Source organism: Psittacula echo, assembly GCF_963264785.1.
Source record: "Psittacula echo genome assembly, chromosome: 21".
Taxonomy (NCBI): domain Eukaryota; kingdom Metazoa; phylum Chordata; class Aves; order Psittaciformes; family Psittacidae; genus Psittacula; species Psittacula echo.
In genome coordinates, this window is record NC_137757.1 from 2,899,929 (window position 1) to 2,919,355 (window position 19,427).

The following is a 19,427-nucleotide window of genomic DNA, read 5'->3' on the forward strand; positions in this document are numbered from 1 at the left end:
GACAGTCCTCTGGCACCTGGGCCACGCTCCCCTGAACTACACTGTAAATGGACAGAGAAATGGGAAGTTCTCCCACTCCGGGGAAGAGTTTTTTGGGGGAAGGCTCCTTCCCTTTGCATAGAGCTATTGTATTTTGGTGATTTGTTTCTTGAAGAACTACTTGTACCATTCACAAGGAGAGAAAAGAAGCAACAAGACCCCTAAAGATGGTAACTGAGGAGGGGCAGGATGGTGGGGAGGGGGAAGCAGAGGCTGTGTTTGCATTGCTGCTGCTGGCCAGCCCCGGGCCTGTGGCCACGGTGAGAACCCACCTTCAGCTTCACTTGAAATCTATTTTTTTTCCATGAGAACACGTTTTGAGTCGTGGGTTTTTCTTCTGGATCAATGGGGAGGAAGAGGATGGGGGAAAGAAGAAAGGGGGGGAGTGGTTCTTCCCATTCCCAGCTATTCCTCCTGCTCGCAGGTACATCGTGTATATTCAACCAAAACAAGGCAAACCTCTGTATTTTCTATATTACACAGAGGTGAATATTTACCGAATTGGGCTGCAGCGCTAGCACTGCGTACGCAATTGCTGTGATTTACGTCAACGGAGCGCTGTGAGGCAGGAGCAACGGGAACCGAGCCCTCTGGCTTCTGCTCCGCGGCTCCCTCCCCCACTGGGCGAGCCCCCCTGGGGCTCCTCAACCTCTTCCATCGCTTCCCCAAGCCCGCATTCACCAGCAGCGGCCCCGCGGGACGAGTCTCTGACCGTTAACCTCGACCCGTGCGGGAGCGCCGCGGGGCACTATGGGAGCTGTAGGCAGAGGGGAAGGGCGAGCGCTGCCCGCGAGGGGCATGCTGGGAATTGTAGTCCACAGGGCGGGCACGGCGCTGCGCAAAGCACGCTGGGAGTTGTAGTTCCCCGTTCTCCCGGCATGCCCCGCACTGCCTCACCGCTGATTGGGCGGTGGCTTTGCCCGGCGCTTGCGCGTTGCGCGGCCGGTGGGAGGCCCGGGCCGGAGCCGCTTCCTTCAGCGCGGGGCCCGGCGGGGGGCGGCTGCACCGGGCACCGGTACCGGCGAGCGGCCGCTCCCTCCTCCCTCCCCCCCCAACCCTTCCCCTCTGGTGCACCGCGGTGCCGCCGGGCTCTGCGCGCTGATTGGCTGAGGAGAGAGCGGAGCCGTGCGTCAGAGCGCTAGGGGTGACGCCACGGGGGTGCGTGCGTGACGTCACCGCGGGGCCGGGGGCTCGTGGCCGATGTTAACGGCGCGGGGGGGGGGGGCGGTCGGGCCGGGGCCACGGCGCGGGCACCGATGGGGCAGGGCCGTGCTCGGGGGGGGGGGCGGGAAGGGGCACGGGGAGCGGTGTTAATGAGTTACGGGTCTAATGGGGGGGGGCAAGGACGGGCGGTGGGAAGGGGGGGGTCTCGGCCGGTCCCGCGGTGTCAGTGTCAAGGGCAGGGGGTGCTGAGGAGGGTACCGGGGGACCGAGGCCGGGTCCGAGCATCGCCGCTGGCCCGGGCCCGGTGTCACCCCCTCGGCAGAGGAAAAGCAGCGCCCGCGGCGCCGGGGCGGGAGGCGGGAGCGGACACGTGTGCGGGGACACGCGCCGGGTCTCTCGCGTGTTCTCGTTGTGGGCCCCGTCCGGGGCTGCTCCCCGCGGAGCCGGGGCCGTTCCCTGCTCCCCAGGAGCGGTTCCTGCCCTCCGGCCTCGGCTCCGCAATGAGCGCGGGGCTGCGGGCGGGGAGGGTGAGAGCGAACCTGCCCTGCGGGGGGGCGGAGGTGCTGAGCTCGCTGCTGCCACGGTCTCTGTCAGCAGAGGCTGCTCTGGGGGTTGGAATCCATGTGGGGATGAAGGGGAGGTTGTGCCCAGCGCATTAGGAAGGCTTTGTGCTATGTGTGCATCAGGAGGTGGTTCCTTGCTCTAGAAGAGGCTGCTTCAGCTTTCCTCGGGTGGAAGAGGAGTTATCCTTAATGCAGGAGCTGATCCTGGGAAGGGGAACATTGAAACACAAGGATGCTTCCTCAGCACAGAGCCGCGGGTGGCAGCCTCTGCCGAGAGCAAGCTCCTTCCCGATCCTGGTGGATGACTCCTCACATCAAAGTGTTGCTGCTCCCAAACGGCCGCTGCTTCTCTTCCCCTTCCTTTAGGCTTTTCAAGGCTGAGCGAGGAGAAAGCTCACGATGAAGAACCAAGGTGGGGAGACCAAAGCGGCCCCACGGCCTCCCAGCTCCCCCAGGATGAGCAGCGCTCTGGTGCTGGAGGAGGGCGACGCGCCGGAGGCCACGGCACCCTCGGAAGGTGGGGAGGCCCCAGGGCCGGGGCAGGCTTGATTCTGTTCACGTTTATCAAGTGGCTCTCGGTTCAAACCAACCCTGCCCTTGTACTGTGATGGCTCAGGGGCAGCAAACAGAGTTCGTTTGGTAACCGGCTGCTGTGAGGCTCATCTGGAGAGGTTTTAGTGCTTCCTGGCTGCTCTTCCCCAAAGCCCCTGCAGCGGGGGACAAGAGGCAGTGCGGCTGCTCTTATACATGAGGAGGAGGCTGAACCAGCTTCCAGATCCATTGTCATGGAAAAACGCCTGGCTCTGGGGATAATGGGAAGCAGTTTCTGCAAGGGAATGCTCACCCACATCACGGGTGGTGGGGAGGAAGGGGAATTCCTGCTCTTGACAGATGTCAGGGGCTTGGTCATGCTCCCTGATCGCAGCAGTAGCTGTGGGGGTGCCCCACCGTTGTCAGGGCAGCTGGCTGGGAGGCAGCGGAACAAAGCAGCTTATGTGGAGCCTGGAGAGGAGGAGCTGCGTGGAGACCTCAGAGCAGCTTCCAGTGTCTGAATGGGGCTACAAGGATGCTGGAGAGGGGCTCTTCATTAGGGACTGTAGCAACAGGACAAGGGGTGATGGGTTCAGACTGGAACAGGAGAAGGTCAGGCTGGAGATAAGAAGCTCTTCCCTGTGAGGGTGCTGAGGCGCTGGCACAGGGTGCCCAGAGAAGCTGTGGCTGCCCCATCCCTGGCAGTGTTCAAGGCCAGGTTGGACACAGAGGCTTGGAGCAAGCTGCTCCAGTGGAAGGTGTCCCTGCCCGTGGCAGGGGTTGGGACTGGATGAGCTTTAAGGTCCCTTCAACCCAAACCATTCCATGATTCCATGTTGCTGAATTTCAGCCCCTCGGTGCCATGGGGTGCTCAGGAACCCTTCCCTTTGCCCTGTTGCTTATAGAACCCCAGAGGGGCTCTATAATGGAGGGGAATCTCATGCTTTGTGTTCCACCTCGCACAGCTCCTCTGGCACAGGAGGACACCAAATCCTCCCGGCCCGCCGTGCGCGACGTCTCCGAGGAGCTGAGCCGGCAGCTTGAGGACATCCTGAACACCTACTGCGTGGATGCCAGGCAGGAGGCGCCGGGGGAGGACGGGGGCCAGAGTGAGCCCCCGGAGCCTGAGGAGCCCGAGAAGGGCCGCAGCGAGTCCCCGAGGAACGGGGACCAGGAGCCGGGCGGCCCCGAGCTGAATGGGGAGAAGGAGAGCACCAAAGGGACCGAAGAGTTCCGGCCCGGGGAGGAGTGTGGGGAGCGGGATCAGAAGAAGGCGCAGGAGAAGAAGAAAGCCAAGGGCCTGGGTAAGAGCTTCCCTGCTCTGGTGGTGCCCCCAGCCTGAGAACTTCCGTGAGTCATGGATTTAGTTGCCCTCAGCAGCACTTGGGAATGATGCAGCATCCTATGTGAGATGTACCGAGTGCTGCAAAGGCACTGACTGCTCCTGGGTGCTGCTGCAGTCTCCTAGGTCTGTGGTGGTCTCTTGTGCTGGATATGACCCTCTGTAGCCAGCCCAGTGGTGGTTTCCCACTTGGAAAACCAGGTCTCTCCCCAGCTCAGCTGAAATCTGTGGGGCAGAGGCCTGAGAAGGCACTGGAGATGTAGCCCTGGCCAGGGCAGGGCTGTGAGGCCTGGTTTGGGTCTCCTGTCTTTGCCCTCGGGAGCCAGGATGCTGGGTGAGTGCTGTTGTTTTAATTGCATGTCTCCTTCCAGGCAAGGAGATCACTTTGCTGATGCAGACCCTGAACACCCTGAGCACGCCAGAGGAGAAACTTGCAGCACTGTGCAAGAAATACGCTGAGCTGGTGAGTGCTGGTTTGTTGCAGGCTCTGGGGCTGGGCGAGGACGCTGCAGCCGTGAGGAGGCAGAAGCTGCTTGTAGATACTTGGGGTTTGTCTTGCTTGTGCAAGGAGCAGTCTAGGAGCACGCATGCAGCTTTGCAGTGCCTGACCTGGGATCCCTGCACTGCTGGAGATCCCGACAGTAGAGGAATGGTGGTGCTTGGTCCAGGCAGGCAGCGTTGTTTGCAGAAGCCTAAGGAAGGATAGGGGCAAATCTGCTCCTCTCAGAGCACAGAGACCGTTTCGCTGAGCCCTGTGTCCCCTCCTCGGGGTGCAGCCGATTGCTCTGCTCGGTCTGGCTGCATCCGTGCCCTCTGCTCCCCTGTCACAGCTGGAGGAGCACCGGAACTCCCAGAAGCAGATGAAGATCCTGCAGAAGAAGCAGACGCAGCTGGTGCAGGAGAAGGACCACCTGCAGAGTGAGCACAGCAAAGCCATCCTGGCCCGCAGCAAGCTGGAGAGCCTGTGCCGTGAGCTCCAGAGGCACAACCGCACCCTCAAGGCAGGTGTCTCCTGGGTGCTGCTTCACCTCAGCCCTTGGATCAGCCGCTCTGGCACATTTCCCTTCGTCCAGAGCCAGGGCAGAGCTTTGATTCTGCTCTTAAACCATCCCTACCAATGCTGCCCGAGTGTTATTTCAGGATATGTCCCTGGAGAAAGGGAGGGGAAAGGCTCGAAGTGACTTCCTCATTGATGGAAGCAATGGTGGGAGGCTGGGGGTGTTCTGAGCATCCCAAGTTTGGGCTGTTTGCTCAAGCACGGAGGCTGATGTGTCCCTGCCCTCCTCACGCAGGAGGAGGGTGTCCAGCGTGCGCGGGAGGAAGAGGAGAAGCGGAAGGAGGTGACATCCCACTTCCAGGTGACACTGAACGACATCCAGCTCCAGATGGAGCAGCACAACGAGAGGAACTCCAAGCTGCGCCAAGAGAACATGGAGCTGGCAGAGAGGCTCAAGAAGCTCATCGAGCAGTACGAGCTGCGGGAGGAGGTGGGAGATGTGGGGCCAGGCTGCTCCGGGGGGGCTCTGCTGCTGCCAGAGGGGAGAAGGGGGCTCTGGGGTCACTGCCTGGGCTGGGTGTGTTGGTGACCGGGTGGTGCTGATCCCTTGGCAGCACATCGATAAGGTGTTCAAACACAAGGACCTGCAGCAGCAGCTGGTGGATGCCAAGCTCCAGCAGGCACAGGAAATGCTGAAGGAGGCAGAGGAGAGACACCAGCGGGAGAAGGACTTTGTAAGTGTTGGAGCAGCTCTCTCATGGTTGTGAATGCTTTTGGCCTTGTCCCTCTGGGGTGGTTTGTCCATGTGGGATCCCTGGTGCAGAGCCCAGTTGGGATCAGGCCGTCCCAGGCCTCCTGCATGCCCAGCAAGGACTGATCCCCCAGAGGATTCCGGAGTGGGGCTGGAGCCCTGCTTCCAAGCCCGCTCCTGTCTGCAGGCCATGCAGCAGCCATGCAGCAGCCAGGTAACTGCTTTTGCTCTTCCCCAGCTGCTGAAGGAAGCTGTGGAATCCCAGAGGATGTGTGAGCTGATGAAGCAACAGGAGACCCATCTCAAGCAGCAGGTGAGATGTTACCTGGTTGATGAGATGGGAGTCACCTGGGCTGTGTGCTCGGCCTCGTTGTTGGTTTGGGGTCTTTTTCCTTCCTCCTTAAGAAGAAAAGCACCCACGTGGAAAGCGCAGGGGCAGGAGTGCTGCTGGGTTTGGTGTTGGTGAGCTGGTGTTGGCGTGGTGTGAGCTGAGAATTCCTGCAGCAGTTCTGCCTCCTGGGGGAAAGGCTTTTCCCAGCGCTGGGAGCAGTGTTGGGATCATAGCTGGCTGCATCAGACCCAGCAGTTGCCTCTTGCCAAGGCCAGGGGGTGTTTGTGGAACACATCAGTCCCAGGATCCTTCCTTAGGAAAGAGGCTTTCCACATTCCCTGCTCCCTGACGCTGGCAGAGCAGCTCCAGCTCCTGGTTTGTCACGAAGTCCATTCAGGAGATCCCAGCTCAGTTCTTGGCTGCCACGGGCCCTGTGCTGGCTGTAACCCTCCTCCCTCTCCCACAGCTGGCTCTCTACACGGAGAAGTTTGAAGAATTCCAGAACACCCTTTCCAAAAGCAGCGAAGTGTTCACCACGTTCAAACAGGAGATGGAGAAGGTGGGTACCACGGCTGCTGCCGGGCAGGCTGCCTGCTTCCATCTCCCTGATGCTGCCGGGAGCTGCAGCTCTCTCCTTTGGGATTGCTGGTGCTAAAATGAGCCACGAGGTTGCTGCCAGCGTTGCAGCAGGGACGAGCAGCACAACCCTGTCCCCTGCGTTGTTGGTTGCTGGTCAGTGCTTGAAGCTGCGGGAGGCAGGGAGATGTTTCCCAGGACAGCAGAAGCTCACGCTGGGATCCTGGGTGCCCGTGGGAGATGTCACAGAGCACAGCACTGCCCGTGCCTGAGTCGTCCCCTTGTTGTCACCTGTAGATGACAAAGAAGATCAAGAAGCTGGAGAAGGAGACCACGATGTACCGCTCTCGCTGGGAGAGCAGCAACAAGGCTCTGCTGGAAATGGCTGAAGAGGTGAGGAGGCTCCAGCTGGCCTGTTCCCTGCCTGTGGTGCTGGGAGCCCTCTGGCCCGTGGTTAGTGCAGAGGTGGGTGGAAGAGCTGGGTCTCAGCAGCAGTTGGCCTCTGTGGGAGCACAGGAAGAAAACAGCCGTGATGGCAGCGTCAGGTTTGGTGTGGTCTTGGCAGTGTTGGGGTTCATCAGTTGGATTTGATGATCTTCAAGGGCTTTTCCAACCTCATTGATTCAGTGATCCTAGGTTCTTTGAACGCCAAACGTTTGCTCCATCACGAGTATTTTCCCCCGTTGGGCTCCCCCCCCGGGGTTTCAGCTCTGCCTTTGTGCCTGAAGGAGTCTGAGCTGCTGCTCTCTTTGCAGAAAACCCTGCGGGACAAAGAGTTAGAGGGGCTGCAGGTGAAAATCCAGCGCCTGGAGAAGCTGTGCCGAGCTCTGCAGACCGAGCGCAACGACCTCAACAAGAAGGTGCAGGACCTGTGTGCCCACGTGCCCCGGGCAGACACCGACCTGGGCGAGCCCCTGAAGGACCCCCCTCGGGACAGCTCGGACGCGGTGGCTCCAGCAGAGGAATGCCTGAACTTGGGAAAGCCAACACAGAGCCCGGATCCTGCGCCGGAGAGCCTGGGAGAACTGAGCATAGGAGCCTTGGGGCAGAGCGGGACTGAGGGAGGCAGCCCGGGTGCTGACTGAGCCTGCTGTGCGCCAGCACAGGTAGGGCGAGGGAGGGCAACGTCGGTGCTTCCATAGACTCCATCTGATGCTTCTCTCCGGGTCTTGGGATGGGCAGGAGAGGCCTGGGGAGCTGAGATTTCCTAGCTTAGGTTTTTTGGAGGGTTTTTAAGATTTTATATATATATATATATGATATATAAATACATGCAGGGCAGCGTCCGCTCTATAGGTGAACACGAGAACAACCCACCCTGCGTGTGCGTGAATAATATATGGAACTCAACTGATCGACCCTCTCACTGGGAGACCTTGGCATGGGCAGGCTGCAGCTCCCCCAAAACCTCGTGCACCTCAGGAAAGGAGGTGCCTGGATCTGCCCTGGCCCAGCGGGAACATCCGGATGCGCCAATGCTCTCACACGGAGTGAAAGCAGGGAGAAACAAAGCGTTGCCCAGCACTGATCCTCCCTCCCTCCTCCAGGTCAGGAAGGGGGAGGCTCCTGGACTTGCTCCTGGGTTTCCATGCTCCGGCTGGCAGCAAACGAGGCCGTTTCCCCTCCTCTGTGCGGGTTTTGTGTGTGAAACAGGGACAAAACGCAGCAGAGCAGCCGGGGGAGCCCGGTTCTCCCCCAAACCCGCTGGTGTCTCAGTAGCCTTATGAATTCACAGTTGCCTCTTTGCTATACGCACACGTGCACAAGTGTATTAAACAGTTAACCCAAAGCTCTCCTTCCCAAGTGTTTTGCACAAGCGCGTGCGATCGGTTGTGCCCGGGGAACCAGGGAGCTTCCATCTCAGCTCCTTTGCCCCTGCACCAGCTCCATCCCTTGGTGCCAAGTGGCCCCTCTTGGAGCTGGGGCTCCAGGAGGATAAACCCTGCATCTTAACCTGCATCACTGGGACCGCGGGGGGCTGGTGTCAGACCCCCACGGACCCGCAGCCTGGCCGTGCTGGTGCTGTCGCAGCCCTCCCCTTTCTCCTTTCCCCCTTTGCTCTCTCAGAAGAGCCTCTCCCCAGTGCAGGTCTCTGCAGCCTCTGCCCGCAGGAGGAAGCGCTGAGCCGAAGGACCCTGTTGTGCTGTGATGGACAGACTGGAGCCTGCTGCTGGCACAGGCCTGGGGGAGTTCTTATTGCCTCAAGACTTTCTCTTTTCACTGTTGTTTCGGGAGACCTCAGCTCGTTGGAAACCTCCTTCTGCAGCTCCTCTTCACAACAGACTCCTTTCAGCTTTGCCTGCCTTTTGCTGGGAGCTGCTCCTCGCAGTGCAGCAGCTTTGGTTTCTCTCCCAGCACCGGCGCTGCTCTCGCACCTTGGCTGTGCTGCTCTACCGTGCCCTCACCCAGGAGCTGCCTCCGCGTCCCCCTTTCCTCTACAGGGACCCCGGCGAGCTCAGGGCTAACAATGAGGTCTATGGAGCCTCTGCAGAGCCGCAGCCTTCAGCACCCACTGGAGCGAGCGTGGCTTCAGCAGTGCTGCTTCCTCCAGCACAGGGACACGTTTGCCTCGGGAAGGAGCCCCCTGCAAGTGAATGTGGCTCTGGCCTGGCGGGACCGGCCCTTCCCAGCAGCCGGACTTTGGGCTTCCCATCCTAAAACCTCTTAGGAAATCACTAAACCCCTTTTGTTTTCCTTTCCCCGATACAGGGCAGGAACCCCTGCAGGGGCTCCTGTATCCTCCTACCCCATGGAAACCCCCCCACCCTCACTGCTGCTGCCTCTTGTTTCTCGCTCATCGTGTTGGGGGGTGAAGATCTGGGCTGTGGGGCAGGAAGGGGGAGGCCGGGAGGGAGCCGGGGTCCCTGTGGGGGGCAAGGTTGGGTGGCTTTGTCCCTGGCACCTCCTGTGCCGCTTGCCCTCCTTGTGAGCCATGGGGCCCCTGAGCGCCGTTGTCCTGCACCAGCCGCTGCCACCCCGTGTGTCCTGATGGCATCAAACTGGTGTCGGGCTGGTCCCTGGTGCTGGCATCACCCCTGCAGCCGCCGTGGAGCCCTGCAGTGATTGCCTGAAGCCGTTCTGTGTGCGCCAGGGGACGGGGCTCGTCCCTGCAGAGCCGGCTCCTGTGATCACACGAGCCCGCTGACACTGGGGGGCCCCAGGGGGTGGCAGGACCATGGCCGCATCCTGCCCTCTCCCCAGCGCCACATGGAGCCGGTGCTGAGGCTGGGAGCGGCGCGGCCGCTGGTGCCCGGCAGTGCCGCGGCCCCGGGACCCGCCGGAGGAAGTTCCCTTTCCCTTTAAATGCAAATCCCAGCCCCGGGGCTGCGGGACGAGTGTCCGGAGGGGCCGGGGCCGGGGCCGCGGCCGGGTGCGCTCCGCAGGTTGGGCCGGCGCCTGGCGCAGGTCAGTCCCGCTGCATGGCCGTGGCGGTGCGGGAAGCGCGGCCGGAGGCTGCGGGCAAAGGGGCTCCCACATCCCAGTCCTGCCGCCATGAAGGGACCCGAGCGGGGCTCGGGGGTGCCGGGTCCCCGCGGGCTCGGGGCCGCTCTCGCTGTGGGGTCTCTCGGTGCGGTCTCTCTCTCCGGTGCGTGCGGCCGGAATCTTCCTTCCCGTTAGGAAGCGGCCGGAGGCTCCCGGCTGCGGCTCAGCCCCGGGGCTTTGTTCCGCACGCTGAGAGCCCTGGGAATGCCATGGGCTGAGGCAGGCGGGTGGCTCCGCTCCGGGCGCTGCTCCCTGCGGCCACCCCGATAGCGCCAGCTCGGGGCGGACGGGTCCTGCCCGAGGACATCAGCAGGAGCCACCAAAAGCTGTGTCTGTCCCACGCAGGGTCCCTGCCCCGCGGCTCCGGTGCCCCCATCGCCATGGAGGAGCGGAGGAGGAAGCGCAGCCCCCGGCCCTGCCTGGCCCAGCCGCTGCCCCCCAGCCGGAGCACGTCCTTCGCGCTGCCGCTGCCTGCCCTGCCCTCGCCCCGGCAGCGCGCCCGGCTCAGGCGGTCAGTGCTGGGGCATGGGGACAGCCAGCACCCTGCGGCCCTGCGGGGCGGGGGGTACCAGTGTGCGTGCCCCCGGTGTGGGTGATACCAGTGTGTGTGCACGCAGTGCAGGTGACACGAGTGTCTGTGCACCTGGTATGGGTGGCACCAGTGTCTGTGCTCGCAGTGTGGGTGTTACCAGTGTGTGTGTACCTGGTGCGGGTGACACCAGTGTCTGTGCTCCCGGTACTGGTGGTACCCTGTGTGGGTGACACTGGTGTCTGTGCACCCAGTATGGGTGACATCAGCGTCTGTGCTCCTAGTACAGGTGACACCAGTGTGTGTGTACCCAGTGCGGGTGACACCAGTGTCTGTGTACCTGGTGCAGGTGACACCAGTGTCTGTGCTCCCGGTACGGGTGACACCAGTGTCTGTGTTCCTGGTGCAGAACGAGCAAGGAGCGGGTGCGCAGCACGGCGGTGGCACGGGGGGCCCCGCTGCAGCACAGCTTCCTCACCGACGTGTCCGATGTGTGCGAGATGGAGGGGGGGCTGCTCAGCCTCCTCAGCGACTTCCACTCGGGAAAGCTGCAGGCCTTTGGTGAGGGGATGGGGCCGGGGGCAGGCCCGGGGGGCCGGGGCTGCTGGGCTGTGACGGCTCCGTGCGTGGCGCAGGGAAGGAGTGCTCCTTCCAGCAGCTGGAGCATGTGCGGGAGATGCAGGAGAAGCTGGCGCGGCTCCACTTCGGCCTCGATGGCTGCGTGGAGGAGCTCCCTGAGGAGCAGAAGAAGGCGGCGGCCGACCGGAACCTGGACCAGCTGCTGGCGCACGTGAGTGTCCCCCCCTGCCTGCTCCTGCTGCCATGGCCGGGGTCCTGCTGGCCCCGGCTGTGCCACCGGTGCCTTAACCTCTGCCTTTGTCTCCTGCAGCTGGAGGAGCTCAGCAGCTCCATGTATCCTGGGCAATGGTGGCGGTGGCAGTGATGGTGGAAGTGATGGTGGTGGTCATTTTAGTGGTGTGGCAGTGATGGTGGTGGTTATGATGGTGGTGGCAATGGTGGTAGTGGTGACAGTGGCATTGGTGGCAGTGGTGGCCATGGTAGCAGTGGTGATGGTGGTGATGGTGGCAATGATGATGGTGGCAAGTGATGGTGGTGGCAGTGGTGGTAGTGGTGACAGTGATAATGGTAACAATGGTGGCAGTGGTGATGATGATTGTGGCGATGGTGGCAGTGGCACTGGTGGCACTGGTGACAGTGACGATGATGGTGATGATGATGGCAATAGTGGCCTTGGTGACAGTGATGATGATGGTGGTGGTGGCGATGGTGACAATGGTGATGATGGTGGCACTGGTGACAGTGATGATGATGGTGATGATGATGGCAATGGTGGCACTGGTGACGGTGACAGGGCCGCGTGTCCCCTTTGCGCTCTCCCTTGACCCACACTCAGCCAGAAGCTGCACCTGGCCGAGAGCTCCGACCCCGAGGACTCCGCGGCCTGACCCAGCGCCCGGCCCGGCCCCCGCAGACCCCGCGGAGAGGCCGGCGGCGGCGACGACACCGGAGTCACCACACGGGACCCCCCCCGCCGCCGCCTTGGTGCGACCCATAACGGCGAGCGGGCGGGGCCTGGCAGTGGCGCGGCCGGATGACGCCATCAACCGGCGCCTGGGTGCCGGGGCCATGGCGGCGCTGTGGCCGCAGGCGGAGGCAGAGGGATCGCGGCGGCTGCTGCGGGCCGTGACCCGCCTGCAGGTCGGGGCCGGGACGGGGCGACCCGGCTGGGGCGGGGGGACCTGGATGGGCCGGGTTTGAGGGGGGAAACAGCCGCGGGGGAGCGTGGCTAAGGGAGCGCCGATGGGGGGCACGTCAGGGAGAAGGGGGGACACAGCTGGATGGGGCACAGCTGGATGGGGGCACAGCTGGATGGGGGCACAGCTGGATGGGGGCACAGCTGGATGGGGTTGGCAGGAGCCATGCATCGGGCGCTGCCTCATTAAAAGCTGCCGTGGTTCCAGACCCGTCTGCTCCTTGTGCGCCGGGCCGGGTGCTGTGGGTGGCCGGGGGGTGGCTGAGGGGCTGTGGGTCTCTGTGGGAGGGTTCGGGGGGTTGTGACCGGCTCCATGGGGACCCCCGGCCTGTTCCCGCAGGCCTGTGTCAGGGGTTACCTGGTGCGGAAGCGGTTTCAGAGCCTGCGGGCAGCGTACGAGGAGGTGGTTTTGGAGATCGAAGGAGACCTGAGCCAGCTGCAGTGGAGGGGACGGCTCCTGCCGCGGCCTGTCTTCATCCCTGAGGTCTGTGTGCCGGCACGGGCTGAGCTAATGCAGCCCCTCCGAGGGGGGGGCGGTGTTGGGGCAGCCGTGCAGACGGTGCTCCTGCAGCAGGAACCTGTAATTCTTCCACACAAACCCAATGGTTACTTTGCGCTGCCTGCAAGACTCTCCCTGGCTTGTGCCCGGAGGATTTCTACCTCCGGGTGAAGCTCAGCTTCCAGTCAGACGGTGCAGTCTCCCACCTCCCCTGGTCATGCACTGGCCATTGGACCTGCTCCTACAGCAGCTGAGCGCTGCTCTGCAGGGGTTTGGGCACATCTGGAAGGAAAGCCCTTTAAAGAGTTCCAGCCTGGAGCACGTCAGTGTCACAGCACTGCTGATGGTGGTGTACAGAGCCCCTGGCTCACAGCAGGGCCACCGTTCAGGTCGTTGTCTTTTCTTTTCCATATATTTCAGTCTCTTGCACGTTGCCCCTTTAGGAGCCAGCACAAGGGAAGTGTTCAAGTCCATGTGAGGTTGCAGCAAGTGACAAAGCCAGCACAGAAAAACCGCAGGAGGAGCTGGATGCCTCTGAGCCAGAGCAGGACCGGGGCTGCAGCAGCATGAATCCTACAGCCCAGCTGCTGAGTGAGAAGGGGCCGAGCCCCACGGGTGCAGGAGATGCAGTGGCCCCCCTGAATCTGGAGGCTGATGCTGATGAACCCCCTGAAAAGGGGTGCAGTGCCCCAGCTGGGAGCAAGGACTGGCAGAATGACAGCAACGGATCCTCTGGCCTGGAGGCAGAGTTCCTTGGAGCCTGCCTGGGTAAGAGCCGGGAGCTGTGATCTCTTGCATGGGCTCAGAGACCTGCTGGTGAGCGCCAGCAGCGCAGTAGGGAACCAAAAACCTTGCAAATACCTTGAAGAAGTTGGAGCAGCTCGGCGCAGGGGAGGCAGCAGTGGGAACCTTTGTTCTACTAATGGGTTATTTGTCCATTTCTTGGCAGAAATTCCACTTGTGGACATAAAGGAGCTTCCTCGGACTCGCTCTGGTCTCCAGTCCTACCGAAACCACTTGGTCATGGAGCTGCTGTGGTTGGAACAAGCGATTGTCAGCCGTAAAAACGTAAGGCCCTTTCCAAAGCAGTGGGGCAGAGTGGTGGGGCTGGATCAGTTGCCCAGGGGTTGGGCTGGAAGATGCCAGCACCCTTCAGTTTTCCTTCTCTAGGGGAAAATAAGCCCAAAAGGAATGATAAAGGGGAACAAGAGCTGTCTGGATCTGGTTACAGGCTTTGCTCCTTGCCTGCTGCAGGGCTGTTGCTGCTTTGGTAACCACCCTGTCTGTCCAATGCAATGGTCTGTACCCACTCACTGGGTGACTTTGCACTGCTTGAAAGGTGGCACTTGTGCATCTTCTGGCCAGGTGCACTGATTCTGCTGGCTGATGTGCAGGGGAGGCTGCCTTCCTCCTCAGAGACCTCTGGGATTTAATCATGAATGCTTGGTTTTCTTTCTCTTGCAGTTCTTGACGTTGAAGCAGAGGCTGGGGACTCCTGGAGGAGAGCAGTCCTGAGCATAAGGGGCACTTGTATTGGTGTGGAGAAGCTGTGGAGCTGCAGCACCGGCATCGTGACTTGGCCTCGTGGACAGCAGCAGCTCTGGGGAACTCCAGCTTTTTGGGTTGACGTTTGCCACTTCAAGTGAATGCTGCAAGAAAGCCTTTTGTTTCCTTTCAATGTGAATATTTGGCCAAAGCAGGGGTTAGGCATCACTCTGAAGCCAGGAGGTGGTTGTGTGTCCTGGAGGGAGTCCCAGTGAGACCTCCTTCTACAAGAACCCTATTTCTGTTGGCTGAGCTGGATGATCCTAGGGGCAAAACAAGGTTAGGAGAACTGTTGCTTAGAGAAGGCTCATTGCTTGTAGTGGAACTAAAATGCCTGAAGGCAGAAGGTGCTTTGAACCTGCAGGAGCAAGCTCTTCTGTGCGACCTCTGTGTGATTCATACCAGTGTCTGAGCTGTGTAGCTGCACATCAAATCTGACCTTGAGGACAGGAGGCTTGGTTCCCAACTCGCATATGGATGGCCATTGTAGCATCTCTGTGTGTGGCAGAGTGACCTGGATTGGTGCTTGAGGGGGCAAGTAAGGACTTGTGGGGTTTGGAGCTTTGTTTATATGTTCCTCTAGTCCAGGAGCATTCAGGGTCCCTCAGAAAGGGACTTTTCACGTGGTGCTGTGGTTCTTTACCCCACGTCTTCTGTGGAAATGCTCTGCATTCCTGCTGCCTGAGCAGTCACTCTTGCCATGTGGGGGATGCATCCTTCTGGTGCTGAATGAAGCTGACTTGTTTGTGAATAAAAAGCTTTCCTGATGCTCATCTCTGTTGGTTCCTGGCTGGCTCCTGCCTTCTCCTGGGCAGAGCCACGTGAGTCCATGGTCCATTTCAACCCACAGCTTCCTGTTCAGTGCAAAGGGTGGAGCATCCACTGGGATGTGTACATTTGATACAGACAGCACAGAAACCCATCACACTTCTCATGCAGGTAGCAAGTGATGGTAAAGGGGTGACAGCATCTGGATAGTGCTGCTGTGGATGAGGCGTGAGCTGCTGTCATCAAGATACTGGTGCTTGCTGTGCCTCTGGGCTTCTAATCATAGAATCACAGAGTGGTTTGGGTTGGAAGGGACCTTAAAGCTCATTCAGTTCCAACCCCTGCCACGAGCAGGGACCCCTTCCACTGGAGCAGCTTGCTCCAAGCCCCTGTGTCCAACCTGGCCTTGAACACTGCCAGGGATGGGGCAGCCACAGCTTCTCTGTTAGTCTGAGGCTGGTGACCACAGTGCCTGGTGAGGGAGCTCGCAGTGTTTGGTGTCTGAGCCTTCAAGAGCCGTTTGGTTCCTGGTTTTCAAATCGAAAGCTGCTCTTCGGCTTGTTTGATGTGGCCTCCAGGCGGCCCCACAACTTCCTCCGGCTGGGCCTGCATCCATGGAGACAGCCGCACACCCCAGGCAGCGCTGGGAAGGGACAGTGGAGTCTGAGAGTGGTTGATCCGAGGGTTTGGGCTCAGTGGAGCTCTCCTCCACTCCCCACACTGCTCTGTGTGTGGTCAGCAGGGCTTCTGCTTGACCCCTGGGAGATGAGCTCCCGTGGCTTAGCCCTGGCACCTCCAGCCAAGAATGTGCTTGTGTATCGCAACGGTGACCCCTTCTTCCCCGGGAGGAGGTTTGTGGTGAACCAGCGGCGGTTCCTGACCTTGGAGGCCTTCCTGAACGAGGTGACCACGAGCATTGATGCACCCGTGGCCGTGAGGAAGCTCTACACCCCCCGGCACGGCAGCTGCGTGGCGGGGCTGGGGGACCTGCAGGACGGGTGCCAGTACGTGGCTGCGGGCTTCGAGAGGTTCAAAAAGCTCGAGTGAGTGGATGGGGTTTGGTGAGCAGCTTCCATGACCTCGGTGGGGAATGGATTGGGGGGTGAACAAAAAACTGAGGGAAGAGGGGGACAAAGCAAATGAGAAGCAGAGGCAGGTTATTTTCTGGGAACTATTAGACATAGGATCATGGAATCAAGCAGGGTGGAAAAGCCCTTTAAGCTCATCCAGTCCAACCATTCCCCAGCACTGCCAAGGCCACCACTAACTCATGGCACTGAGGGCCTTGTCTCCATGGTGTGTGAACACTTGCAGGGACGGTGACTCCAGCCCTGCCCTGGGCAGCCTGTGCCAATGCCTGAGCGCCCTTTGGGGAAGGAATTGTTCCTCAGCTCCATCTAAACCTCCCCTGGTGCTGCTTGAGGCCACATATTCCAGGTCGAAAGGAAAATGCAAATATTCCTGATAACATAATTTGATTCTCAGGAAGAAAGGGATGCTTGTGTTTGCTGTCAGGATGTTGGGATGGGTGCTGCTGAGCCTCCAGCACCCTGTGGTGTGTGGGAGGTTCTGCAGCCACCCTCTATCCATGAACAAATGCTTCTGCTTCGCTTTCATGGAAGGTTTTGTTTTGCAGTCCTGCAGTGTGGAGCTGGTTTGGCTCCTGAAATAGAGCGTTCAGGAGGTTTTGTGACATCCCTTGAGAGGATGTGTCTGTGTGTGAGGTGAATTGGACTCCCTGGTGTGTTTTGTTGAGGGGGTGTGCCGGTCTGCATCAACACCAGGCAGCCCTTGGAGCCTTCATCCGGCACAAAGGAATAAAATCTCCTGGGTGCTGTATTTGGCTGGGAATTTCTTCAATGTAGAGGCCTTTAATTTAGACTGAAGCTCTGGGACACCATGAGCTGAGACACCTGGGGAACAGCAAGAGAAGGGACCCAAAGAAGTGCCCGTGCAGCAAGGCAGAGCAGTCGGGCGTTTCGTTGCTGTGTGTTGCAGCTGGTGGTGGTGTCTTCTTCTCACAGCTATTTAAATCATGGAAAGAAGGAGCTCCATGGAATGACGCACAACGAGGGTCTGCAGGTGAGTCCTGGAGGTGATGGGTGCAGAGGAGTGGGGAGGTGTGGGGCATTGATGAAACTGAAGTTGAGGTTTAAGGCTGTGAGGTGCCCAGTGAGATCAGGTAAAAGTGCCACAGGAATCAGTGGGATGTGTGAGAGAGCACAGGGGCTGCTGCTGCATCCCTTCATCCCCTTTAAGGGAAGGATCTGTGCTCCTCACACTCAGCTGTGTGCTGAGCCTCGCCAGCCTTGCTGTTGCTGGCAACAAACCCCTCCTAGCAGCAGCAGGGCTGGAGATGTCCCAGGGCCAGCAGATCCTGATGGAGGAAAGGGAACAGCCCCGGGAGGCTCCGTGCCAGGGCTGTGGGTGTTGTCGTGCACTGACCTCTGTCTCTAGTTCCACACTGCAGCTCCCTGGAAGTCGCGACGGCAGAAGGCCACCCACCAGCCCTGCACCATACAGTGAGTGCCTCAGGGTTTTCTCCTTGGAGGGTCTCTGGGAATGTTTTTGGAGGAGGGAATTGCTCTGTGAGATCCTGGGAATGCTGCCCCACAGGGACAATTCCCAGCTTCTACCAGAAGTAGTCGTCACAAATCTTATCCAGGCATCACTGGCTGCCTTTCCCCCCTCTCCATCTTCCACAGCTGCAGGAATACTGGCTCATCGCCCACTCTGGGATGTTTCTTCCACAGTGTTTTCCGGAATGGGGATTTGCTGAGCCCTCCTTTCCCTCTGCCAGTCTCTAACAGCGCCCTGCTGCAGTGGGATTCACTCTTGGCCACGGTGACAGAGAAAGCCGCCCTGCACAGTGGAGCTGTCAGTAGGTTAGTGTGCGGATAAGGCTCTGCTGGCTCCTCTGTCCTTCCATTCAGAACATAAGCAGCTCTGGTTCAGCAGGGGGCTGGGAGCTCAGCCAGCCACTTCCAGTCTGCTTTTGCAAACTCATTTGATTTTCAGGTTTTCCCATCTTTAAATCAGAGATAACCCCAGTGCTTAGTGAGGAGGGCTGATGGTGCTGGTGGTTTGGTGAGAAAATAAGCAAACAGTAAAGCATGGGATAAAAAGGAGTTTATATCTAGAGGGATGGGCTTTTATCCAACACATAGAGCCTACCTTCCCCTCATACATCTGTTTACTGACACCCAAGGGAAAAGTTGAGATCTCCTGCATCCTACTGATCACTGGGTGTAGTATTTGTGTGTACTTCCTTGGAGTAATATGAACAATGATTGATCCTCTGCCTTGTCTCGTCCCTGTTTACCGCTTGGCACTTGTTTGCTTCCATGCTGAGGGGCTGCTCCAGGTCTCGTCTCAGCTCTGAAGCCTTTGCTGTCTCTTCCTTGAGGCTCTGCAGGCTGGATGGAACCTGGGTGTCTGGTGGAGAGGAGCTGGTGGATGGCGGATACTACGTGGCAGTGGGAAATGAGGAGTACAAGAAACTGCCTTACTTTGAGCTGCTGGTGCCCCAGGATCCTGCCAGGAGGACACTGTGGTATGTAGACTGCAGCCGAATGGCTTAAAGAATCCTCTCTGTGGTCTTCAGCTAAAGCCATCCCTTTTGTGTCTCTTCTGTCCAGTGCTGTCTGCTTCAGGGCTTGAGTTTTGCTTCATTTGTTGGAAGTTTAGGAGCAAATAATGTGTTTGCAAAGCTCTCAGTGTAGGGGCACTGAAGAGCACCAGCCTATGAGGCCGGGCACTGAATCTGCTGCTTTGTTACAGGAACCACCCAAGTAACAGGCGCAAAAGGCACTGCTGGAGGGTGAGTGGCTCAGCTGGCATGGAACTGTCTGTGCTACCATCACTGTTGTTGCTGCACCATTCTTCCACAAGCAGGGGATGTGTCCAGCAATCTCCATTCCCAATTGCCATGGCTACGGTACCTTTCCTTGCACCATTCCCAAAGGAATGGGGCTAGAGACACATTATATTGGAGGTGATTCACAGTTCTGCCTAGGAAGGCTCTTTGGATGAATTAGAACTTCAAAGGAGAATGACTCCTTTGAACTTAGAGGAGAGAAAGCTCTAGTAAAGAATGAGCTGATGGTTCCTCAGGGGGGAGGCTGCTGTGCTGAGTTTGCTCTAGAGGCTGGGCAGCATTTCTCAGTGGTTGGGCACTGTCAGCCTTTCCCCCTGGACCACACTGTTGTTGATAGTTGAGTGCCACAGCTCTCCTCTGCAGTGGGACAGAATCATTGGGGTTAACTAAACTACCTCTGAGTTAAGTGTAGAGACCCAAGTTTACATACCAAAGCCATAAGCCTGGAAAGGGAATGCAGGAATTTAATCCCAGGATCTTTCTGTAATAGTGAAGTTGACATTAATTTCTTTCTCAGCACAAAAAGGCACAGGCTACAGGCAAATCACAAGAGGCTGTGGCAAGGAAAAGGGATGCCAGTGACTCTGAGGATGACAAGCACCGAACGATGCTGCCCCTGGCAGGAAAGAGCTGGGAGGAGCTGGCAGAGGAAGGGTGA

The 19,427-nt window shown here is 59.3% G+C and overlaps 4 protein-coding genes across 6 annotated transcripts; all 4 read left to right on the plus strand.

The window, feature by feature from the left end:
• The first annotated feature begins 942 nt into the window (after window positions 1-942).
• Window positions 943-8,077, plus strand: TXLNA (taxilin alpha). Of its 3 annotated transcripts, none has more exons than XM_080632632.1 (12): window positions 943-1,197; window positions 2,133-2,283; window positions 3,263-3,601; window positions 4,011-4,102; window positions 4,470-4,640; window positions 4,932-5,126; window positions 5,251-5,370; window positions 5,626-5,700; window positions 6,185-6,277; window positions 6,592-6,687; window positions 7,050-7,400; window positions 7,572-8,077. In XM_080632632.1, exons 2-11 carry the CDS (start codon window positions 2,166-2,168, stop codon window positions 7,377-7,379), a joined length of 1,629 nt encoding a protein of 542 aa, XP_080488758.1. In that variant the 5' UTR covers window positions 943-1,197; window positions 2,133-2,165; the 3' UTR covers window positions 7,380-7,400; window positions 7,572-8,077. The 3 variants fall into 3 exon arrangements, with proteins under 3 accessions (XP_080488758.1, XP_080488759.1, XP_080488757.1); XM_080632633.1 differs by having other exon boundaries at window positions 7,842-8,077; XM_080632631.1 differs by having other exon boundaries at window positions 944-1,197; window positions 7,050-8,077.
• A 2,080-nt stretch (window positions 8,078-10,157) lies between these two features.
• On the plus strand, window positions 10,158-11,772 carry CCDC28B (coiled-coil domain containing 28B; the record flags this gene model as incomplete). The annotated part of the gene is made up of 5 exons (XM_080632324.1): window positions 10,158-10,288; window positions 10,716-10,867; window positions 10,942-11,096; window positions 11,196-11,218; window positions 11,721-11,772. 5 exons carry the CDS (start codon window positions 10,158-10,160, stop codon window positions 11,770-11,772), a joined length of 513 nt encoding a protein of 170 aa, XP_080488450.1.
• A 174-nt stretch (window positions 11,773-11,946) lies between these two features.
• Window positions 11,947-14,854, plus strand: IQCC (IQ motif containing C). The gene is made up of 5 exons (XM_080632365.1): window positions 11,947-12,025; window positions 12,421-12,564; window positions 13,023-13,347; window positions 13,529-13,647; window positions 14,044-14,854. Exons 1-5 carry the CDS (start codon window positions 11,954-11,956, stop codon window positions 14,092-14,094), a joined length of 711 nt encoding a protein of 236 aa, XP_080488491.1. The 5' UTR covers window positions 11,947-11,953; the 3' UTR covers window positions 14,095-14,854.
• Window positions 14,855-15,397: 543 nt separating this feature from the next.
• Window positions 15,398-19,427, plus strand: DCDC2B (doublecortin domain containing 2B; the record flags this gene model as incomplete). The annotated part of the gene is made up of 7 exons (XM_080632352.1): window positions 15,398-15,935; window positions 16,917-16,974; window positions 17,350-17,414; window positions 17,646-17,777; window positions 18,299-18,445; window positions 18,673-18,712; window positions 19,287-19,427. Exons 1-7 carry the CDS (start codon window positions 15,658-15,660, stop codon window positions 19,425-19,427), a joined length of 861 nt encoding a protein of 286 aa, XP_080488478.1. The 5' UTR covers window positions 15,398-15,657.